Source organism: Phasianus colchicus, chromosome 25, assembly GCF_987193195.1.
Source record: "Phasianus colchicus chromosome 25, bPhaCol1.hap1.1, whole genome shotgun sequence".
NCBI classification, from domain to species: Eukaryota; Metazoa; Chordata; class Aves; order Galliformes; family Phasianidae; genus Phasianus; species Phasianus colchicus.
In genome coordinates, this window is record NC_143460.1 from 3,737,769 (window position 1) to 3,760,143 (window position 22,375).

Sequence of the window (22,375 nt, forward strand, 5' to 3'; positions counted from 1 at the left end):
GAGCCCGAGTCCTGCAAGCAACCAGCAGATCCCAGCTCTGCATCCTTCCAGCACCAGAACAAATCTTTACTGCACACTGAAGCTTAGAACCTCCATGCAAACAGACACCTACGCCTCGGCGGAGCTCTGCTCGTTTCAATAGGATCCCCCTCCTTGCAGGGAAGCTTGAAGGACGAGCTCTCCCCACATGGTGTCAACATCTTGACACAAACACTCCGTTCCACACCTGATTTTAGGCAAGCCCATCTCGCAGATGGACCGAAATTGTAACATACGTGTCTTGAACGACGATGTACTGATGAGGGATCAGGCCGTCAATCCCATTGTGGCGTCCCTCCCACCAGTCATCTGAGGCTCGTTGGTACAGTAGGAGAGAAGCTCCTTTTTTGAAGGACAGCTCTCGTGCAGTCCTGCCAATGTAGTCGAACTTCGCTATCGCTTCTATGGGCTCACACTCTAGGAGACAGAAAGGAATAAACAGGAATTCACTGAGGATCGGAAAGCATTCAGCAGTTTATACCTCTTGCAGAACAGTTGACAAAGAGAGCATGGAACACAGGACAGTGATGCTTTAAGGTAGCAGAGAGCAGGAAGATTCAGAGGGGAGTCCCTGCAATGTGAGGATGCTGCAATTTCAGACGGATCTGATCTCTGTGTTACAGCCACGTCTGCATTTCCCATGCCATAAACCCACTGACAGCAATTCAAGCGTCCAGATGGAAACGACAATGACCAAATTAATGCCTTATTAAAGTGAGCAGTGAGATACAGCCCAGGACAAATTCTGCCTACGTGGTGGTTTTGGAAAGGCAGCTCAACTACACCTCTGGGCTGGCAAGCAGCATTTCTTATTAGCATTTAAGGGAAGGAAACCTCTGATTCCAAGCTGCTTCAGAAATAAAGCAGCTATTCAGAAGGAAACTTCTGCTGCCCATGAGATTCACCCAGCCCAGGAGAATGGGCTCTGCTACCACAGGAGGCTGCTGTGCTCATGGAAGAGCTGCAGGAACCACTGAAAACACAGCACCCACACCATGGCTGCCTATGCAGACCCACGAATTGCACTGTGCAGCTGCTTCAGAGCCACAGCACGTGTTCCTGCTGATGGCTCCTAGCTGATAAGCTCCATGGTGAATTGCAGCCATGCTGTGCCTGCAGCCAGGCGTTAATCTGAGTCCCTGAGGGACCCACGTTATGCAGAGGGAGAATGTGGGTGTTCAGACACTGGGGAAAATCGATAGGAAATTCATGGGGATTATTTTCTAAGACTTAAAAAATAATAATAATAATCTGTCAGTGGTTGAACGTCAGTGTGTATTACACCAGCTTCCAATTCTATGCTGGAATCAAGGGAACGGAGATGAGCTCAAACACGCAGCCCCAGCAGACTTCAGCTGCTAATTACTTGAAAGGAGCTTTCTAGCACAGCCATGGAAACAGAGCTCCTTCTCAGGGGAACAGAACTGTGGTTCCTTTCCAGGAGAGAGATGTGCTGTTTTGTCCTGAGATCTCCATCAGCATTATGGGATGCTTCATCAGAAGGACAAACACAGCTTTGCACATCACTCCTTGAGGGGGCACCCACCCAAAAATTAGGTCTCCCAATGCAGAGCCAGGCAGCAGCTGGGCCACAGACCACCTGTAGGGTAAACCCATCTAACAGCACTGTGGGTGCCCCAGAGGGGCACAGCTGAGGGTACAGGATGGGAGCAGCACCCAGAGAGCATCCCTCTCTACAAAGCATGACCTGATGGTGAGAGGAGAGCCATCAGCCACACTGAGCCCCCAGCACTGAATTCCTTCATTTCTGAACCAGAGAGGAATTATCACAAATGACACAATTCAGGGAACTCTGTGGCCAGCCTCACAAATCCCATTATCAGCCTTTGGCCACCAGCATGGGTGCAAAGCCTGCCTGAGTTCCCAGCCTGCGATAGCAGCCTCGCTCCAGACTCCCCAAAGCATACACTTATCTGCCTTTGGCTCCTGCTTTCCTCTTGCTTGTTTTGCCTCTGGAGCCAGCTTCTTCATTGTGTTTAATTCATATTATTTAAATAAATTAAAAAAAAGAGAGAATTCTGTGTTTTGGTGCCCCCCTCCATTTATGAAAGCGACGGGGCTGCGGTTCTGTAAATTCTGTTTCATTAACAAGTGTTTATTGTTCCAGATGAGAGCAGCACTCAGGTTTCTTATGTTTCCAAACTGCCTTTTAGGACTCTGGCTTTCATCCAGGAGAGATTTTAGCCTCTCATTTCCAGTAGCTTTTTCCTACTACACTTATGCCCAGAGCAGAAAGCTGTGAGAATAAGGACCAGTCAGGCAAGATCCTGCCAGTTTGGAAAGCCTGTTTTTAAATTATTTTGCTAAAGTTAGGTTGTTTCCTTCCATTTAGCAGCGTTGCATGCTCCTTTGTTGTTCAAAATGCATTTGCAGATTGCACATGGCCGAGCATCTGCACTTCAGTGCTGCTGGGATGGTGGCTGTGCCTTAGGAGGACCAGGTCCAGCCTCACTAAAGGTCCCATCTAAAGGCTGAAGGAGAGAGAATAACTCAAATCTGAGTGACCCGAGCCACAGCACTGCTGCTGAGTACACCTGCAGTGCAGAGAACTCAAAGAACCAGGAGAGTCCGTGCTCAATGAGCCCTTGCTGCTCCTGCAGAAAGGATGGAGGCCCCGCTTTCCCTCTGCTTCGGTGCCAAACTCTCCCTCCCAACTACTTCCTATGGAATATTCCGTGGAGGTTGCAGAACTCCATCCAAAACGCCTCCAAGTTTTACCTTGCACAGGGGCCCCTCACCATCCCGTTCCAGAGGCTGCAGAGCGGTGTCAATCTCTAATCTCTAGCTGCTCCTTTTCCCATCACTGTGCCCTCCTGGCTGCATAAGCAACCTAAAAACACCATGCAGAAGCAGTGCAAGGACACCCCTTGGTGTTTTCTCCCAACAGCCCTAGTGAGGAGTCATTGTGACAGTGACCAACCTTGCTGCAGGAGCACTGATTCTGCAGCATTTGAGCAGTGCTCAGACATGGCTTACTTTGTTAGTGGTGCACAAACATCATACAGCCAGCAGGAGCACAGCAATGCCACGGGAAGGGTTTGTCAGACAGCTGGTGGAGCAGAGAGAGCAAAAGGCAGCACAGGAGCATGACAGGGCTATGGAGCAAATGGCTGAAGACCAACATGATGAACGACCAAACGAAGATTTAAATGACAGCACCTCGCTGGAAGGAAAAGCCATCCTCCTCCCATCTTTACAACTGAGATCATCACAAATAAAATCAAGGCTTTAAGAAAAATGCAAGGGGTCAAAAAAAAGAATGAAATATACTATATCCTGTTTCGGTCACTCTGCCTTACATGCTGCTGACACTCTTGGTTATACTCTGGGGACTGGTTTCACATCAATAATGTAATTTTCCTCTGTCCCACATGATGTTCACATGCAGCTGTTCCCCACTGAAGAAAGAGGCTTTGGAGGTGCAACAGCCACCTCAAGACCTTAGGAAATCCTGGGCAATTCTCACAGCTGGCATCCCTTTTTACTAATGAGGCCACAAGAACGGTAATGGATTTTCCCTAGGAAGACCAAAAGATCATCAAGCAGAGATGCCACCAGGACCCTGCCTTAAAATCTGTCTTCCCAAGGGAAGGTGAGCAGTTCTGGATTTTTGTCTGCTTGCTTCCATGAAGCAGAACCACTGCAGCTCAAGGCACTGAGCTCCCTGCCAGAGCTACTGCAGGAGAACTGCCTGGCACGCACAGAGAGGAGTGGGAGAGCACACTGAAGCACACTCAGCCTCTGGCTCCATCCTTCCTTCGTGCCTTCCAACTCCAAAATCCTCCAGCAGCTTGGAGTGTGCCCAGGTCTGCTGCTAACTCAACAAACGCTTGGCAAAAAGGGCTGCTTTACAAAGGTGCAGGATGCAAGGGGAACAAATGCTGTACGTGATTGTTTTTACGATTTCAACCCCATTTTAGAATTTAACTTTGAAGTGAAACCGCAAAGCTCCATCCCCTTTTACGCCCAGTGGGTTCTGCAGTGAAGCACGGAGCTACAAACCGTCATCGCTGGTGTGGTGCTCCGCAGCCACGTCCTGCACTGCATCCTCTGCAGAGGCTCTTTCTCCATGAGGACTTTCACTAAAAGAGAGGGGAAAAAAAAACAGACAGTGCTTCACTAAGCTCCCACATTTACAAAAAAAAAAAAATCAAAGATAATCAGGACCGTTCATTTGGGAAGTCAACAGCCAGGTTCCGCTTGGATGGATGCATTTGTACATGCTGAAGTCAGCTTGTAAAACCCAACCAAAGCAAGCTCTGATTTGCTTAAGCAAACTGAACAGCTTCTGTATGCTGTCAGAACAGCCTAACTTCAGACCTTGCAGCCCAGGGCTTTGGAGATCTTTAGGAGTCAGACAGCAATGGCACATTGGGTCTAGCTCCTCTCTGCTATGCCAGAACGATTCCCCCAGCCATCATCTCCACTGCCCTAATTAGCTCATTATGTGACTGATGAGATAGCAGCCACTTCCTGGGGGAAATTATTTCTACATTCACAGTGGTATTTCCAGGTCTGAGTTTGCCATCTCCCTCCTTCCCTTTCATCACAGGCTGCCCAGTCCATCTCAGCACTCAGACGGATCGCCTGCAATCTTTATTTACAGAGCACCAAACCCACCAGGAGTACTCATTTATGTTTATATAAAGACAGATTCTGGCAGGACCCGCAGGAACACCTACCTCTCCCACTCCTTTAAAAGAGAATGGGAAAAAAAAAAAAAAGAAGGGGTAAAAGGTTTGAATAATTCCAGCATCCCGTTTGTGCACAATCCACATCTGAGTCAGTGCCTCAGAACCAACCTTTCCCATCCTTTGCAAAGCCCTCACGCTACTTCATAAAGTTTACAGAAGGATTTAAGGCCAAACGGAGGTCCCAAAGGGGAACACAGAACTGAGGGTTAAGGTTTCGTGCAGACTGTGAAGTCATGTCGCATACAGCCAGTGCTGCACAGCTAAGTTTTGCAGAGAAGCCCACGTGCCTCCAGCAGCACTCAGTGCCAAAGCACCCGCCTGCACTGCAGGGACAGCCTGCAAGCCCAGGGTGTGGGAGGAGAACCTGGGGCTGCTGGACATCACGGTGAGGGCTCAATGCAGCTGGGTGTGCTGCCAGAGCATCTCTGTGCTGTTCCTCTTCCCTGCAATGGCAGCACGTAGGAATGAAGGTGCTGTTAACACTGAGCTGCTCTATGCTGTCAGGCGGACGGACAGACAGACAGCAGCAAGGCGATATTTCAAAGATGTTTGCATCACAGGCTCTGAATTTCCACCACTTCTGACCTCCATGGCATGTCCACCCACAGGGCCAACACAGCCTGCAAGCTCCAAGGCAAAATACTGAGAGCAGCCAAGTGGCACAGTGCAGTCACAAACATCACAGGCTTCACTCCCAATGGATGAGCTGAGCTGCATGGCTTCCCTCTGCTTCAGGCATGCTTTGCAGCAAGGAGCCCTATGGGCAGCAATCAGCAGCTATGTGAACAGTGGGGCTGTGGGAAGGCTGCAGTGGGAACCAGATGCTTCTTCCTCACATCATAAGCAGCCTTCCCCGCTCATTTTTACCCCTCTGTGCTCAGCAGGGTCTCACGTCGGGGTGGTTAGGAAGGGCAAAGTGCCTTCAGGAAAGCAGTTCTACTCTGCAGGACGTGCTGCATCCTACATCCTGATGTGAATTGCTGCACACCCTGCACTGTGCTGAGCATTTCACATTGTTAATCCCTCCACCTTACAGGACAAAAACTTTTGCTGGTGTATTTCTTGAAGGTTTTAAGAATTCTTAAGTCTTTTCCCCCCTGTACAATCCAATTATACGTAACATTAATTAGAAATGTCAGAATGAAGGGTAAATTAAAAAAAAATATCATATTTCCAAAAGAGACACTGGTAAGAATTCTGCATACAGCAGTTAGTGAGAAGTAACTGCTTCTCACTGCACATGCATGGAATGAGCTGATAGTTATAATTATTCTGGAACAAGACAGGAAAACAAGGGCAGCTCTGTCACCAGAGTGACTTCATTTAAAAAAATATATTTATTTTAGTATATGAAAATAATCATTTGCATTCTTGGGACAGAGGAGGAGGGAACTCGGGGGGTGGGGGGAGAAGCAGGACACGACTTAACATTCCTCATTTTCAGTGGGAGAGATCAGCCCAGCCAGTAGGAAAGAAAACACCTCCTCTCCTTCCCCCACTCCCCCACCTTTCCCTGCAGATGACAGGAGCCGCGCTGGCTGAATTGCTTCCAGATGTTGCTTTCAGACTGAACACGCGGCCTCTCGAGCTTTAAGCTGGATGGAAATGGTGATTTTGCATTCCTCACTCTTCCCTCCCCCCACACCATCAGTGCTGCCCTTGAAAACTCAACCGTGCCACAGCTTTCTGGGTTCGGCTGCAAGCGATCCTTCCTCTGAACTAAAGCCACTCTACACAAGCAGTGAATGCCAAATCAGGATTGGAGAGACTTTCTAAGTTAATGATTGTCCAGAGACAGCAGACACATCTCTTGCATTATACCGAATCTGAGAGGCTGGGCTAGATGCTTCAATCCTATTTAAGATGATGCAAAATGCACGACTGGAGGATTCTGACCAGCAAACAAACGTGCACCCATTCATTTTCCCCTCAGTGGAACCCATCATACCAGTAATCCTCAGTGCTTCCACCTCTGCTATACATTGGACCCTCCAGCTCCCTCGGTCCTGGGAAGATGTTCTCATGTTGGATGATGATGGTTTTGATCAGTTCATTGACATGGGCTTGGCAAGAGACTTGATCGTGACCTTCAGGCACCGACATCAGCGTCGGCCCAAAGCAGATGGCTAAATTGTAGGGATCCATCATATTCTCTTCACTGAACTGAGATAAACTGCAAGAGACAGATGTGGGGAGGAGGGTTAACAGCAGAAAATGTTATCATCACCACCATCATCTGCTGGAGAACACAGATGAGTGAGGAAGGTTGGCTTTGGGCTTCCTGCTGCTGAAGCTGCTTTCCTGGAACTTGAATATTCTGGGGTTTTGTAAAAAAGAAAAAAGACAGACTGACAGCATAACAAAGAGATGAAATAGAAACCCCAACGAGATTTTAACAGCCTTATTGATTTGATCCCTGCTCAAATCCCCGTTTATAGTTTAACCACCTTATGCAGATTTAAAACACATCCCGATGCAATCTCCCCTTTTCTTTGTTCCTGCTGTTAAGATGAGCGTGATGAAGAACAGCAGCATCACTCAACACCACCAGCCTCAGCAGGGGAATCTTTAAATGTGCTAACTCCCAGGTAGGACATTTTCCTTTTGTGCTACCCCAGGTGTCAAGACCTCAGTGCTGGAGGAAGCTGTGGTTGGACTTGATGATTTTCAAGGTCTTTTCCAACCTGAGCAATTCTATCATTCCGTTGGGCTGCCCAACAAACCCATCAGATGTGATGGACAGCTTTAAAACAGCAATGTCAGTCATACTATTTAGTACACAGTGCTCCTTGCTGGCGTGGGATGCAATTTCTGATCCCTCCTTATCATTTTTCGCTTCGTTTGCCAGCAACATTATTCACTTCCACTGCTGGGGTTCCTTTGAGACGGCATTAACATCTGGAGGAACGTCAGCGAGGCTCAAAAGCTCAGGAAAGACAGATGCAGGAGTCATCTCGTGACACGTGCGCTTTAAATCGCTGCTCAGACTGCAGCAATATCAAGGCTGGCTCTGCAGCAGGTACTCACTGATTGAGGAATGCAAAGAGGTATCTCATTACGATCAGAGTGGTCTTAGGGAGGTTCAGAAGCACCTTTCGGATGTGGAGAGCTCTCTCTTGCAAATTATCCATTGCTGAAAAGAAGAAAGAGCATCACTGAGTTATTTATCACCGCATCCCCAGCTTGCCACTGAGTCCAAATGCAGTCAGTATATGGGATGGTTCCCAGGTAAAATATTAAAACATGCAGCCAGCACAGCACAAGGGTCAGCCCGTTTCCTGGATTCACCAGCTGCCTGCCAAAGGCTGCAGGTCCTGCGTGTGATGCCTTTGCAACTAAGGGCCCAGAACGTGGAAAACCTCACTGCAGGCTCCTTCCTAGCGTGGGAGCACTGGATGTCATCTCCTTCAAGAGCTCTGGCACAATAGCTCATTCAAGTTAGCTTAGAAAGGTGGGTGTTCAAAAAAAGAAATCGTACAACACTCAAAGGAGAATTAACATAGTTAAAGGGTGAGGCAAAAAGCTCTGTGTGCAGCAGCCTACTGAGAAACAAGTGGGCAGCATAAATCATCCCAGAAAGGGGAGCTTATTTGGAAGCAGATTTTTTCTTCTTATGTAATGTGAATTCAGCTCTGTAAATGCATTTATCAGGAGAAGACAATCACGAGTCATTTTAGAAGCAGTTATCTCTTGCTTTGCCTCAAAGGCCGCCACTGCAAAGGCCATTTCACCACCAGGACAATGGAATCATTCTTTCATTCTAAGCAACACGGCAATAGTGAGGCTGTGTAACATGAGGTTACTGCAACACCAAAACACAAACCCCCTGCCCACCATCACCACCTTTAAAACAACCAAAAATGCGAACAGCTGGACTGCTGCTGCTCTTGTGATTGAAATTCTGTAACGAGAGGCAATGGATGGCCCCTTGTGGCAAGCAAGCCAAAGGCAGATGGCTACTGCCTTGCTGAACAGAGCATGCAGGAGTGTCAGCACACAGGCAGCAGATCTATTAGCACCAGGAGGAAACCCTGCTGGAAACACCTTCTGTTTCTGAAGCAGCATTTCTCACACCTTCAGATAAGAGATCCTGAAGATCAGGTTGTTTTTTTGGTTTGTTTTTTTTTTCAGAAGTAGAGGATTTTGCTGTGTTCTTTTTTGAAGAATCCCGGCACAAACCTTTGTCTCAGACAAATCCACAACACAGCCTTTACAATCTGTTCATTTCTACATCTGTACTTACTGACACAGGCGATCAGATCATGAAAGATGTCCTTGGGGAAGAGGGGGTGCTCCAGCCCTCGGAAATAGAGCTTCAGAACTCCTGCTATTGAATCCATGTCGTGGTCATTCTGGTCCCCAGCCAAAGGATCTTCACCTTGGTGACAAAGAAACAAGCAAGAAAGATCAGAAGAGTGGAGAAAACAATCAGGATGGAAGGATGCAACTCAGCTGGAGGAAAAGATTTACGCAGCACAGAGTTCATCCCACCCCCTCCAGCTGCACTAACAGCAATGAGGCAGAGCTCCCTAAAGGCAGCAGTCAAGAAAAGAAGCCTCTGACAGAAACCTCAGGGTTCTGGCATGGTGAGAGCTTCACTGAGCCACTACTGAGGGCAACATTCAGCAGCAAACTCACAACTGAAGCCCAACACACGCAAGAGGGCAATGAGCATCATAAGCAGGCTCAGCAGGAGCACACACCTTGTGCTGAAATGCAGGGGGTGTTCCTGGGACAAACAATTTGTCACTGCAGATCTGTCTGTGTGTGTGTGAGAAAAGAGAAGATGCCCACTTAAGGAGTTGCTCCCTATGGAAAACTCCCCGTCGCATATAATTAGATTTAATGACGGGGCAAACCTCAGATTGAAGCTATATATATTCATTATGTGACTGGAATTACCAAAGCTTGCCTATAATCTTAATAATACACCAGATAATAAATGGGCACTAAGAACCAGAGCATTATCCTTGATATTAACTGCCACCAAGGGTTCTGGTGGAAGTAATAAACTGCAGGGACATTGTTGTTAACTTTGTCAGTCCTGTATATCAGAGAAACAAGTGAGAGGAAGCAAGAAATCATTTATTTCTGCACGTTAGTGCTGGAACAACTGGCTGCTTTCTCAAGATGACAGCTATTCCTTTTATTTAAAAGGGGCCTATCTGATCTCAAGCCTCTACTGACACTGTGACACACGTTTCTGCCTTCTCTGCTCTTGAGGATTTTTGTTCTCAGACTGATGGAGATAAAGGTGGGTGACATTAGATGCCACGCTGTCCATTAAAATCCTCTCTTCCCAAAAGCCTGCTGCTGCTCTCTCCCAACAGCAAGCTCAGTGACGTACCAACTGTATTATTTTAGAGTGCTTGGAGTTGGAAAGGACCCTTAAGGGCCATTTGGTCCCAATCCCCTGCAACCAACAGGGACACCCACAGCCCATCAGGTGCTCACAGCCCCCCACCAGCCTGACCTCAGCTGTTTCCATCACCTGTCTGGGCAACCCATTCCAGCACCTCGTCACCCTCACTGTACAAAATTTCTGCCTTATATCCAATCCAAATCTTTCCTCCTTCGGTTTGAAACCATCTCCCCCATGAGTGATGTACACAGAGATTTAACACAAGCCCTGCTGTCTCCAGTGACCCGAGCAGAACTGCAAGGACTGCCTGAATGCAAAGCTCTTCTGAACCTGCTCAGCTCAGCTCCTGCCCAGCAAGAAGCTGATGAGTCAGGAGCTTCCCAGTCATTCTATGCCTTTGTATGGAAAGGTTCTTTACATAAGAAAAAAAAAAATGAAATCTATTAAAAGCTACACCATGTTAACTGCATCTTGAAACTTACTCTCATTTGCTGATATTTAAAATAAATGTGGCCAGGTTGCATTCTAAGAACAAGACTTTGTTCTCCAGCAAACAACCTGCTCACAGAGCTTGCAGGGGATGGGCAGGAAAATAATTTACACCCAATAATGAATTCCTCTCTATTCTACAGCGCTGCAAATAATCAATAAGCTGTTGGACATGAGAGAGGATTGAGTTCAGAATATTTATTATACACTCTACAAGAGAAAAAGCACGATGCCAAACAACATGGAGAATTCAAGGTTAACGAGCACAGAGAGGTGTTTGGGCTACAGTCACTCAGGAAACAAAAACTACAGGAACAAAATTGGAAGTTGCATTCAAAAAACACTATTTCAGAACATTTTGACACATTGACACCTTTGGCAATCATTTCTGAGACACTGGAAAAGATCCTCCTTACCTCTCTCAAATGCATTTTTTATGTCGTTCACTTCCACTTGTGATCCAGACACCCTGAATATTCCTTCATGCTGCAAACCTGAAAGGCAATGAGAGATGCTGATCAACAAGCTGGCACCCCCTCAGCTACAGTGATGTATGTGATGCAGGAAATGTAAGAAACATGGACCAAAGCAAGGATGCTCTGAGAAAAGCAGTCTTCCTACATACTGTGTACGTGTGTGGATGTGTACAGGAACAGAACACAGCAGCACTGAGGAAGAAATATTAACCCTTCCCAAGGAACTGACACAATACCTTGGTTAAAGCAGCCATGCGTGCCATCCTGTACCCTGCAGGATCCCATGGGATTTGACAACCCAGAGAAAAATCACAACCTAATAATTTAACAGCCAAAAGTACAACACTGCCAACCACACTTTGCTTCTCAGGAGCAATGCTGCTATGGCCCAAGGCAAAGCAGCCCATGGAAGTGGAAGCATGGAAGTGGAAGCATGGAAGTGGAAGCATGGAAGTGGAAGCATGGAAGTGGAAGCATGGAAGTGGAAGCATGGAAGTGGAAGCATGGAAGTGGAAGCATGGAAGTGGAAGCATGGAAGTGGAAGCATGGAAGTGGAAGCATGGAAGTGGAAGCATGGAAGTGGAAGCATGGAAGTGGAAGCATGGAAGTGGAAGCATGGAAGTGGAAGCATGGAAGTGGAAGCATGGAAGTGGAAGCATGGAAGTGGAAGCATGGAAGTGGAAGCATGGAAGTGGAAGCATGGAAGTGGAAGCATGGAAGTGGAAGCATGGAAGTGGAAGCATGGAAGTGGAAGCATGGAAGTGGAAGCATGGAAGTGGAAGCATGGAAGTGGAAGCATGGAAGTGGAAGCATGGAAGTGGAAGCATGGAAGTGGAAGCATGGAAGTGGAAGCATGGAAGTGGAAGCATGGAAGTGGAAGCATGGAAGTGGAAGCATGGAAGTGGAAGCATGGAAGTGGAAGCATGGAAGTGGAAGCATGGAAGTGGAAGCATGGAAGTGGAAGCATGGAAGTGGAAGCATGGAAGTGGAAGCATGGAAGTGGAAGCATGGAAGTGGAAGCATGGAAGTGGAAGCATGGAAGTGGAAGCATGGAAGTGGAAGCATGGAAGTGGAAGCATGGAAGTGGAAGCATGGAAGTGGAAGCATGGAAGTGGAAGCATGGAAGTGGAAGCATGGAAGTGGAAGCATGGAAGTGGAAGCATGGAAGTGGAAGCATGGAAGTGGAAGCATGGAAGTGGAAGCATGGAAGTGGAAGCATGGAAGTGGAAGCATGGAAGTGGAAGCATGGAAGTGGAAGCATGGAAGTGGAAGCATGGAAGTGGAAGCATGGAAGTGGAAGCATGGAAGTGGAAGCATGGAAGTGGAAGCATGGAAGTGGAAGCATGGAAGTGGAAGCATGGAAGTGGAAGCATGGAAGTGGAAGCATGGAAGTGGAAGCATGGAAGTGGAAGCATGGAAGTGGAAGCATTCCAATCCCCAGCACCACCCAAACCCGGGGCTCCAGGATGGTCTTTAAGCCATTCCTGCTAAACACCACCATTAGCAAAGCCACAAAAACCAACTGTCAGCTAGGTGAGATGTTCCAGCATCCCATCACCACCACAACTGTATGGTTGCATGGTGAGCACCAACCATCACAAACCAACTCATGAACAAAGTTCTTCTTCACGCCTGCAAAATCAACTCGTATTCACTTGAGGCTTTTAATTGCATGCTGTCCAAAACTGTGTTGCAAGGCCTTTGTTTTATTTATAATGACAACCATAAACTAATAAGCTCTCTTGAATGCATCTGTGCACTGCTGTTCCTCTCAATTTCTGGCACTGTTCTTATCACAATGCAATGGAACTCTGTAGTGCTGCAGCTAGCAACTGTGACACAGCTTCACAACAGCAAAAAGAAACAACTCTGAGTGTGGAGAAGCAAGGAAGGGAATGACATTCATCCCATTCCCATAGAGGAAAGCAGTTGTAAAAGTCAGCCAGGCTACGTCCAACCACATTAACTCCTACAGCAGCTGCATGGCTCCTTCCCACTCAAGTGGATTTGTTGCCTACAAGCATATTCCTCCTCATTGCAGGCTGTACCTTCAGGCCACCATCTCACACCGTGCAGAAATCAGTTTGTTGGAAGATGTGTCTGTTGATGACCCAACCAGGAACACACTGCTAGAAATAAACCCTCTTGATGTCTCCCATTTTATCATGCTCTGATTTGCATTGCAATGTGTACTCAATGATTTCTCCAGCAAATGTCCAATTATGGCCTTGGTAAAGGATTACAGCCCTTGGCTCTCCCAGGTGATGATGAGAATGGAACTCCCAATTATAGTTTCTAATGTGAGATGGTAATTAGTCAATGAAAACCAAACAGGACCTGCTATTTGGCTCTGTCTTGGTTAATGAAGATAAATGCAACCTCTTTCTACGTATGTTAATTAACAGCTGTTTCGCACGCTACCAACAGATGATATTGATTAAAAATGAAAACAAATTAAAACAAACCTATAAAATCTTCTACAGCATTCGAGGCTATGAAGCTAACCTTAGAAATAGGGACAAATCATCTCACTGCAGCAATAAGGAAGCAATTAATTCCCTACTTGACCTCCTACATTCAGTGCTGGGAGTATTCCTCCTCCTCCTCTACAAGAAGCGCAATTATTAGTGGTGAAAGGCACATTTCACATCCCAAAACAAGGTGAAGGGAGGTGAGGAGTGAGTGGTACTTCATGATGGGAACCTTATTTCATAAAGGAACGTTGCTGGAAGCACAGCTTAGTGCTCTGCCTTTACAGCATCAGTGATGTGCAGCAGCCTGGAGGAATTGGGAGCACACACAATATCAAGCACACAGCAAAAAGCCAGCACTAGTTCTTTATCTTGCACTCTCCATCTGTGTAAGTATCACGTCCCATGCTACTCTGAGCATTTCAGAAGGCTTCTATGTCTATGAAGTTATACATATATATAAAGTTATAGAGAGAGAGAGAGAGAACAGGAAACTTTTTGAACTCACCATGCCTGCTAATGAACCGTATGCAGCTCTCCACAACCAGGGGAATGGCTTGAGAGGAATCCTGCACAACGGGGAGAAAAGAACAGCAGTCAGAATGCAGAGGGATGGCAAAAAAATTAAAAAAAACACAAAAAAAAACCACAAAAAAAACCCAAAAAAAAACCAAAAACAGGACTAGAAATTCTCATTTGGCCTCATTATAATGACTGGTGATGAAGGCAAACCTCCAAGCCTCCAAAAGCCCAGAGCATAACGTGCTCCAAGACTGCAAGATTACCCAGATCTTCTTGATATCACTGCTATGGACATGAGCTTTGCTTTATACAGATCTCCATATTCCTCATATCCAAACGTGCTGCAGAAAGTAAAAAGGAAGAAGTGGGGTGGGGTGCATTGGGGGGAAACAACGGAGAGCAAATCTGTCCTTTCATCTGCCACGTTCTGCTCCAGTGCAGTTCCAGATCTGTTTAGGTTCTAAAAAGCAATAAATTACTCACTACAGCCAGCAAACCAATGCACTGCTGTTGTAAATCTTCATTACAAGGAGGCAACAAGCAAGTAGGTACTGCTCTAATAGCATTCCAGAGAGAAAACAAAGGGAAAGGGGACAAAGAAATAGAGCAGCATGAAAGCCATAAACCATGACCGTGCAGACAGCTCAAGGCTGTTTGGCTTCTTTGGTTCCAGGTCCCTCAGAAACACACAGGCAGAATAAAACCCTTTTTGAAGTTTTTGTCAAAGAAAACGAATGGAGGCTGCGGATCCGCGTTTATTGATTTCAGTTAGTGAATTAGCAGAGAGCAGCTCCATTTTGAGGGTGAAATGGGACGTGGAAGAAAAGGATGGAAAGGCTTCAGTTTCCCATCTATCCTCATTTGCACACACACACACACACCCCATTACTTAAGCAAACACTGATTACCTGCTTCCTTACAGTGGAGCTGCGTCTGCCGCTGATGAGATCAGAACAGCCCACGGATGCCAGAGGAAAAAGAGAGGAGAAAAAGTCAAGATAATTCTCTACTATTGTAGCTCTTGCTTGGTATTCCAAGCCATGCTGATTTGGGAGGGAAGGAGCCAGATATACAAATCATAATGACTTTAGTCTCGTTCAACGCATGGAACTTCCTATGATTTTAAAGTGACTTTAAATCACCACGAACCCGACACAGACACAAGGGAGCCCAATGCTCTGACAAAAAGATTACCCTTGACGTTTTAATTCCAACCATATGGAAATCTGCTCTACCCACTCCTCACTGGAGGTGAAGTTTGCTATAAATTGGAGCAGGTGGGAGCAGCTGCCAGAGAGCATCGCTGCAGAGCCCTGAGCCTGCATGGGAGAAGCCTTCAAACAGACACATAAATGAGTGCCCCCCAACACCAGCAAGGCTCAGCCAACTCAGTTCAAATCATGACGGCCTCATTTAGTGATGCTGGAAGACATTAATTGCAGGGAAACGAGGAAGGAGCCTTCCTCTGCCAAGATATCGCCCTAAGATTTATTACTGGGGTTTAAGATTCCTGTAGTCCCTGGTAAAAAATGGGAGATAGTGGGAGAAAGGCCCTAATGCCTTTCATTGAAGCAGATGGCTGCTGAATTATAAATAAGGTGATTAGAACTGCAATTTGGGAAAAAACAAAAAAAAACGTTGTTAATTCAGGGGAAATTCCTTTTAGGAAAAAAAATAAATCAAAAACACTGAATGAAACACACAAAAAAAGCAACAACAAAAAAAAGCAAGCAGATTCCACGGGCTGTCACTGACAATAAGGCCTATTTTAAACTATTAGCAGTAATGATTCTTTGATATTTCAAATTGTTTCATGATGAATAATATTTTATTATTACAGATGTCAGGCACTAATTAGGACCTGTCAGCTCTGCTTTGCTGTGAGGAATCTGAAAAGTAGTAATGGCTGTGGATCAGCAGTAATCACCTTCCCTTTGTTACAAGGCAGGATGATGCACAGCCCCCATGCACAGCCCAGCTCCCCAAACCCATCCATCTGCAGACAGACATTTGTTATGCTTTATAAAAACCCCATCAAGGGAAGGTTCGTTATTGCTCGGTGATTGGTCCTAATTACAAGTGAGGAGGTGATTCTCTGGGGCTTGCTGCAATTCAGTTCCATTGCAGGGCAGAGCACGGGACAAACCCAGAAGCATCACCACCCTGCACTGATGTGCTGCAGTGGTATTTAAGGATGGGAACGTGGTTACACAGCAGTGAAATGAATTTTATTTTATTTTTATTTTTCCTAACACATGCATATCATGGGCTGGCAATTGATTTGGCAGCAAAAGTGAGCCTTTGTGCCACACCTACCTGGCAAGAGAGCAGTCGGTCCTCTGACCTGTGGTGGAGACAAAGGAAAAAAACAACATCATTATGGGAGAGGAATGGGGAAACACCTTCTGCTGCTCTGCAGGGCCAGGTTTGGGAGGAGGAGGACAAGGAGAGTCGGAGGGTTGGATGTGAGCATCCCTGCAGCACTGCCAAGGAGATCAGCAGAGCACGGCCCCCCAGGAAAGCACAGAACAGCTCAGGCTGCCCCAGCTCTCTTCCTTTAGAAAGCATTGTTTTTGGAAATTGGTTCCCTGTGCGCTCTTAATTGGTGACTTCAGCTGCCAAAAAACTGGGCTTGTCAACCTCTCCCGCCCTCCCCTTTCCCAGGGGAATTGCTAGGGAGAGAGATTATACTTTATAAAGCCACTTAGCAAGATTGGAAACATTTGCAGAATTGTTAGCCCATGGACTGAGCTCGCTTGCGTGAGGCTATTTTGGGAGGCAGACGTTTAATGATATTTTCCACAAACATCTATAAAAACGTTCCATTGACTTGCACTGAGTTTGTGAGGAAGCAGCCAAGCTAACAACTGCTGCCTATGCAGCATCGTTCCGAAATAGCACAGCGAGAGACGTCAAAGCAGTGTGGGCTGTGGGAATCACTCTGGCCAGGCCAGCATCAGCAAAACCACACTGATCTGAGCTGGAAATCCACCTTCCTGCAATGCCTTCCTGCTCCTGAGGAGGAGGAGGAACGAAGGAGGGACATGGCTAATTGCTGATGGCTGACAAGGAGTTGAACGCATCTCGATAGCTGCTTCCCCTTCCCCACCTAAAGCCCAAACAGTGCATAATTTACACGAAAATGTTATTCTGAAGCAGAATTTCCAGCCATCTGTCCCATTTCCATTACAGAATATTCATATGTATAAATTCCATGGCTGCAGCAACATCAAGGGGCTCCTGCAGAGCATACAGCAGGCAGGGCCATCACTGCTCGTGTCACTGCTCACATAGCAAGACTTGCTGCTATTTCTAAACTTGTCATCTTTAGATTAAGGTACCATGCAAGAGGACTATTAAATGCTGCCTGAGAATGGGGCAAAGAACAAAACCCAAAACAACCCCAGGAGTTTCCAGAAACACAAGGCATGCAGCTGTATGCATGTTTTTCAGCAAAGCTTCTAAACATGTTCCTGGGACTCACGAAATGGATTTTATTTGCCCACGTGTCATTTAAGTGCCATTTTATGAATGAGCCTCGACACGGTTACAGCTCACACCATTAACCTGCTAACTCCAACACACAATGTGCCTGGCTTTCTCAGCTCCTCTGACCTCACAGAGATGTTTTTTGGGAGCTGCTGGAACTCAGCCTGGCACACATTGGGCCCTTCACAGAGCAACCAAGCTCTGCTATTGCAAAGCAATCACACAGGAAAAGAAGCAGCCCTTAAACCTACACAGCAATGTAGAAATCACATTGCATTTCCTCCTCTTTCCCCCCAGCACAGCCTGGGCTCGCTGTGAGGGACAGGCAGGGTAAGAGAAAACAGGGCTGGGTGCACAGATCAGCTGAGATCCAAGAATGTCATCACTCACAGGAGCACTGTGGTGTCACTGGGAGATATTCAGAGGCAGAAATAATACCTCAAGGACACAGAGCCCTGAATCCATCCTTCTTTACAGACTAACAGAGAGATGAGAACCTCTACAAGGTTCATTTCATGCCTTACCTTCCAGTTTGGGTCTGATAAACGTGAAGCTCTTAATTACTGCAGCAGTAATTTGTTGTTTTTTTCTTTTTGTGGTGTAATTTTTAAACCGAAAGCAAAGTGCTTAAAGGACCACATGCTGTTTAAGTTTTCATTCTGAAGATTTGCACAGCACAAACAGTGGGGAGTCCCATTAAGTCACAACCACCAGCCCTTCCCTGGCCTAGAAACCCAGAGCCAGTCTGTGACCTGACATCCAGACCTTCAAACCTTCTCCTCTGCAAAGATGAGGCAGTCAGGTTTCTATGGAAACTTGGATGCATAGTTCAGGCATGTTTGGCCAACACAATTTGCCCATAACACGAAGGAAAAGAAATCTTGCTTTGTTCTGACACTAATAACAAACGCCTAGCATCATGCAGATGGGCAACATGTTTTCCATGCTGCAAAACTCATGCCATTTTTCTCCAAACAAAAGCCACGTTCACTTACACGAGCTCTGCGTTGAACCCCAGAGGTTGGAAGCAGCAGAGCTTCTATGTGAGCAAAGCTTCCGACCCACCTAACGAGGCAGTGCTTTGGAACTAATCACTGATCTGGAAGTCACGAGGTTTACTCAATATGGATTATGCAGTGAGAAGCAAAACGTGCACAAATGGGGGGGGGGGGGGGCAGGATGAGCAAGGGGGGCACACGCTTCGTTTTACCAAATGAGCGATGCACGCTAATGACTCATTAAGCTCTTTCTGTTCCCCATTATTCAAGCAGCCATGTAGGTCAGCTGGCTTCTCCATCAGGAGGGTTGGAAAAAGGAAGTTTGTGAAAACATGAAAATGTTCACTTTGCTGGGTAATTCTGGACCTGCAAAGACATGCAGGTCCCCACTCACTTTCTCCCAGGGTCTTCTGAAGGAGGTCGTGCTTGGCCTGAAGCTTCGTTATCAGGTTCCTGCCCTCCAGATACTCCTTCATTTTCTGGAAGAGTGGAAGAAAACAATGTGATGAGCAGACAGCTGATTCCTATGATTGCATCTGCAGGTCACCCAATTCTGAACGCAGCGACAAAGAACCGAACTGCACTCGGATCTGCAGTGCAAAGAATGCATCAAACCCCCCTTGGCTGGGTGCAAACCCACTGCTCTGCCCATACATATCTGTGTGCCATTCCTATTGTCTCACTGTGGAATCAGTGGAACGTTTGGCATCGTTCAGACATCTGAGGAGCTGTCAAACATCTCCTCCTCAGACGGGGGGAAATGGAAATGCATCACCGCCAGCTGAATGAGCAATCTGTTTCTCCCAGCTAAAAGGCTGCTACTGTGCTTATTCTCCCATTTAACCTCTCTCACCCCACTTCACTCGTCAAACACAGCGTCTGCCTCCACTCTGGGTGATACACAGCGTTGGGTGGGGGGGGAAAACAGGGCAAAACAAATAGAGATACTACAGAAGTTGGGATTTGTTCCCTCGGAGGAACATTACACCATCACACAGTCACTTTTCCCACTTGCTCCTGATCTTTCACAGCTCTGCAAATGCAGCTTTTACAGCTCTTTCATCTCTTTGCAGCTCAGAACGGCATTATTTATCTCCGCTGTGCCGCAGCACATGAAACACCATCGTACAGTAGCCAGCCACATTGTAATCAGCACATGTTTACACTCAGTATACAGCACAGGACACTGCAAACACCACGGAGCATCCTTTAGAAACGTGAGATAGTTCTTAAAAAGAGCTACAAACACAAACACAAGGAAAAGATTCTCATTGTAACACAAGGTTCTGCTCCCGTCTTCAGCTTTCCCAACATGATTCACTTTCTTCCAGTTCTGGTCTGGCATTGCCCAACTACACCATCAATCCTTAAGGGGAAAAATGGTATTTGTACAATGGGAGCAACCTGGATGCAAGCCCCAAGAAAGGCAGGGTACAAATCGAGATGCAATATAAACGCAAAGCTTTAATTAACTGCTAAACTCCACAGTCTACATCCCTTTGGTTGATAAAACCAAACAGAAACATCATCAGATCCATTCCTTTTGGGCAGTGCCAGCACCTCCCATTGCAATGCTGCAGCTTTCTGGTTGCTCCAGCAGCAAGCATGGGTCTCCATGGCAGAAAGCAAGCACCAGATGATGCAGAATTCCTCTGCAGCCCCTCTCTGCCAATACTGAGTGTGTTTTCTTAACCAGTTACATTTTTGCATCAAATTTTGACCCCTTTCTAAACGTGAAAATGGGGATCTGAGGATAAATGTGACTCTGGAAGGCGCCGAGCTGCTGCCTCACAGCCAATCTGAGGAGAGGAGAGGCAGCACAAGGAGGCTCAGCTCAAAATAGCTCCAGCAGACGCTGAGCACATCGCCTGCCTATAGCAGAGCTGCAGGGATTGGGTTACGAGAGAGAAGGGAGGGCTTCCAACCAACAAGGAGCACATATGTCATGTATTCCTCACGCTTCCTCATGCCTGTCGTTCTGCACCCTGTTAGTGGTGCTCTTAGGAAAAAAAAAAAAACCATCAGTGATTTCAAATTAAGGCTTCAGGCTTTTTTTTTTTTTTTTTTTGGAGGAATTAAGGATGCACGAGCGTTCAATTCATGGCTTAGTTAAAAAAAAAACTAAAAGAAACTGAAGTATGGATGAACTCCTCAGGATTTCAGTTCTGACAGCACAGAGGAGTCGGACACAACGCAGGAGAAACATCCTCAAATGATGTCATTTCCACATCGTAAGAACTGAAGAGGTGAAAATCTGCTGTCAGACAGGGAAGGTGAACCTTCACACCCAGCATCTCCTCAAATCCAAGCAGCCTGACACCCTCCCAACAGCCTCGCTCACACCAGTACTTTTCCAGCACAACGCAGTGGGTGGGTGGGAGCACAAAGCACAGCTCAGCCCTTATCTCCCCACCCCGTGGGAATAAGTCTCAGTGCTTTTGAGGCTGCAGAGCAGCAGTTTTTATCCCTGTCCCACATCCTTAACTGCCTACAATCTGGAAAGCAAAGCAGCAAAGCAGTTCTCCTCCCCTCTGCCCCCCAGGAGCAGCTCTGAACGAGGCAATGATTCAGGGCATGGGGATCAGGTGCTGCAGGTGGTCCAGCAGGATGCTGCTGCAAGAGCAATCAGCAGTGGAGATTTGTGTAACACTTACCCATGTCCTAAGTATGCACTCACCCTTGGTAAATGTCCATTGCTTTGCTTCTCCACTGCTTCATTAGCTTAGCACAGACCCCCACCCTGTGCTGTCCTCTTCTGTTCTGAATACAAACCTTCCTTCTGCCACAGCCATCCCAGCATAAGTGCAACAACTTGCCCTCAATGGAAAGCTACAACTCAGTGCTACCATTTGATTCCCATCACTGCATCAACCTGTGAGCCCTGCCTAACCAGCAATGCAGCAAGTGGGGCTTCCAGCATGGCTTCCTCTCTTTGAAGTCAACGTTTTTCTTTCACTTCATATTCTTCAGCACTGCATGCACGCTGCACTGCTCACGCATTTGATTTTCCCCTACACAAAGGGTGCCTTGCTGCACAGCCCTGCCCTCTCACCAATGCCCATCACACCCTGAAGTTGCTGCTCCTCACATCTCCAAGGCCTGAAACCCATCTCAAGTACATTTCTGCCAGCCCAATGGCAGATCAGCCTGATGTGGCTGCTTTGGAGCAGCACGCTGCTGCAGCTTTGCCCTGTTGAGAGCTGTTTTCCCCACAGACAGGGGAGAAATCAAATTTTACACGATTTATCCACACTAAACTTGCATCAACAGACAAACATATCCCAGCATACTTGTAAAGAACTCAAAGCGACTCTTTTTACAACCTCATATACTCACTCTGCTTGTCCAAAATCAATTACAGAAGCACTTTAGCAAGATGATAGCATTATTTTGCTCTCTCCTGCAAGCATAATTCTAAAAACATTATATGTGCTCACACTGGGAATTAACTCCTTACTGTGAAATAGAACTGCTCTGTCTCCTGCTGGTTGGCTCGTCTCTTGGCAATGCTTGGTTTGCTCATGAAGGTTTCTGATACAGTGGATTTAACAGACTCCATAGAGTTGCTGTACTGAAAGCAGTCAGAGACATCAAAGTCCTCTATCGTGACAATGTCCTGGATTGTCTGCAGTGTAGCTTCCATGGTCTTCTTCACCTGTCCAGCAAGAAAAAGAGAAAATGCTTGAGAAAATGGAGCTATGTTGCAACTGGGGAAAGAAAGAATTCATGTTACCGCAGAGCATTTTACTAATAGACAAGAATTACTTGTTTCATGCCCTGTGAGCCATAAGTGAGGTACAAGTTCTGCTCGTTA

General features: G+C 46.7%; 1 protein-coding gene across 5 annotated transcripts in view; it reads right to left on the reverse strand.

The window, feature by feature from the left end:
- The window catches only part of SRGAP2 (SLIT-ROBO Rho GTPase activating protein 2), an 81,880-nt gene that overhangs the window by 7,174 nt on the left and 52,331 nt on the right, over nt 1-22,375 (reverse strand). For all 5 annotated transcript variants that reach the window (XM_031606003.2, XM_090124685.1, XM_031606004.2 and 2 more), the window contains 11 exons: nt 22,019-22,216; nt 18,956-19,040; nt 16,391-16,418; nt 14,983-15,013; nt 14,061-14,121; nt 11,022-11,099; nt 8,998-9,132; nt 7,782-7,887; nt 6,703-6,927; nt 4,063-4,142; nt 276-456 (listed from right to left, as the gene is read on the reverse strand). In XM_031606003.2, the coding sequence (XP_031461863.1) occupies nt 276-456; nt 4,063-4,142; nt 6,703-6,927; nt 7,782-7,887; nt 8,998-9,132; nt 11,022-11,099; nt 14,061-14,121; nt 14,983-15,013; nt 16,391-16,418; nt 18,956-19,040; nt 22,019-22,216 (1,208 nt within the window). The remainder of the gene's footprint in view (nt 1-275; nt 457-4,062; nt 4,143-6,702; nt 6,928-7,781; nt 7,888-8,997; nt 9,133-11,021; nt 11,100-14,060; nt 14,122-14,982; nt 15,014-16,390; nt 16,419-18,955; nt 19,041-22,018; nt 22,217-22,375) is intronic.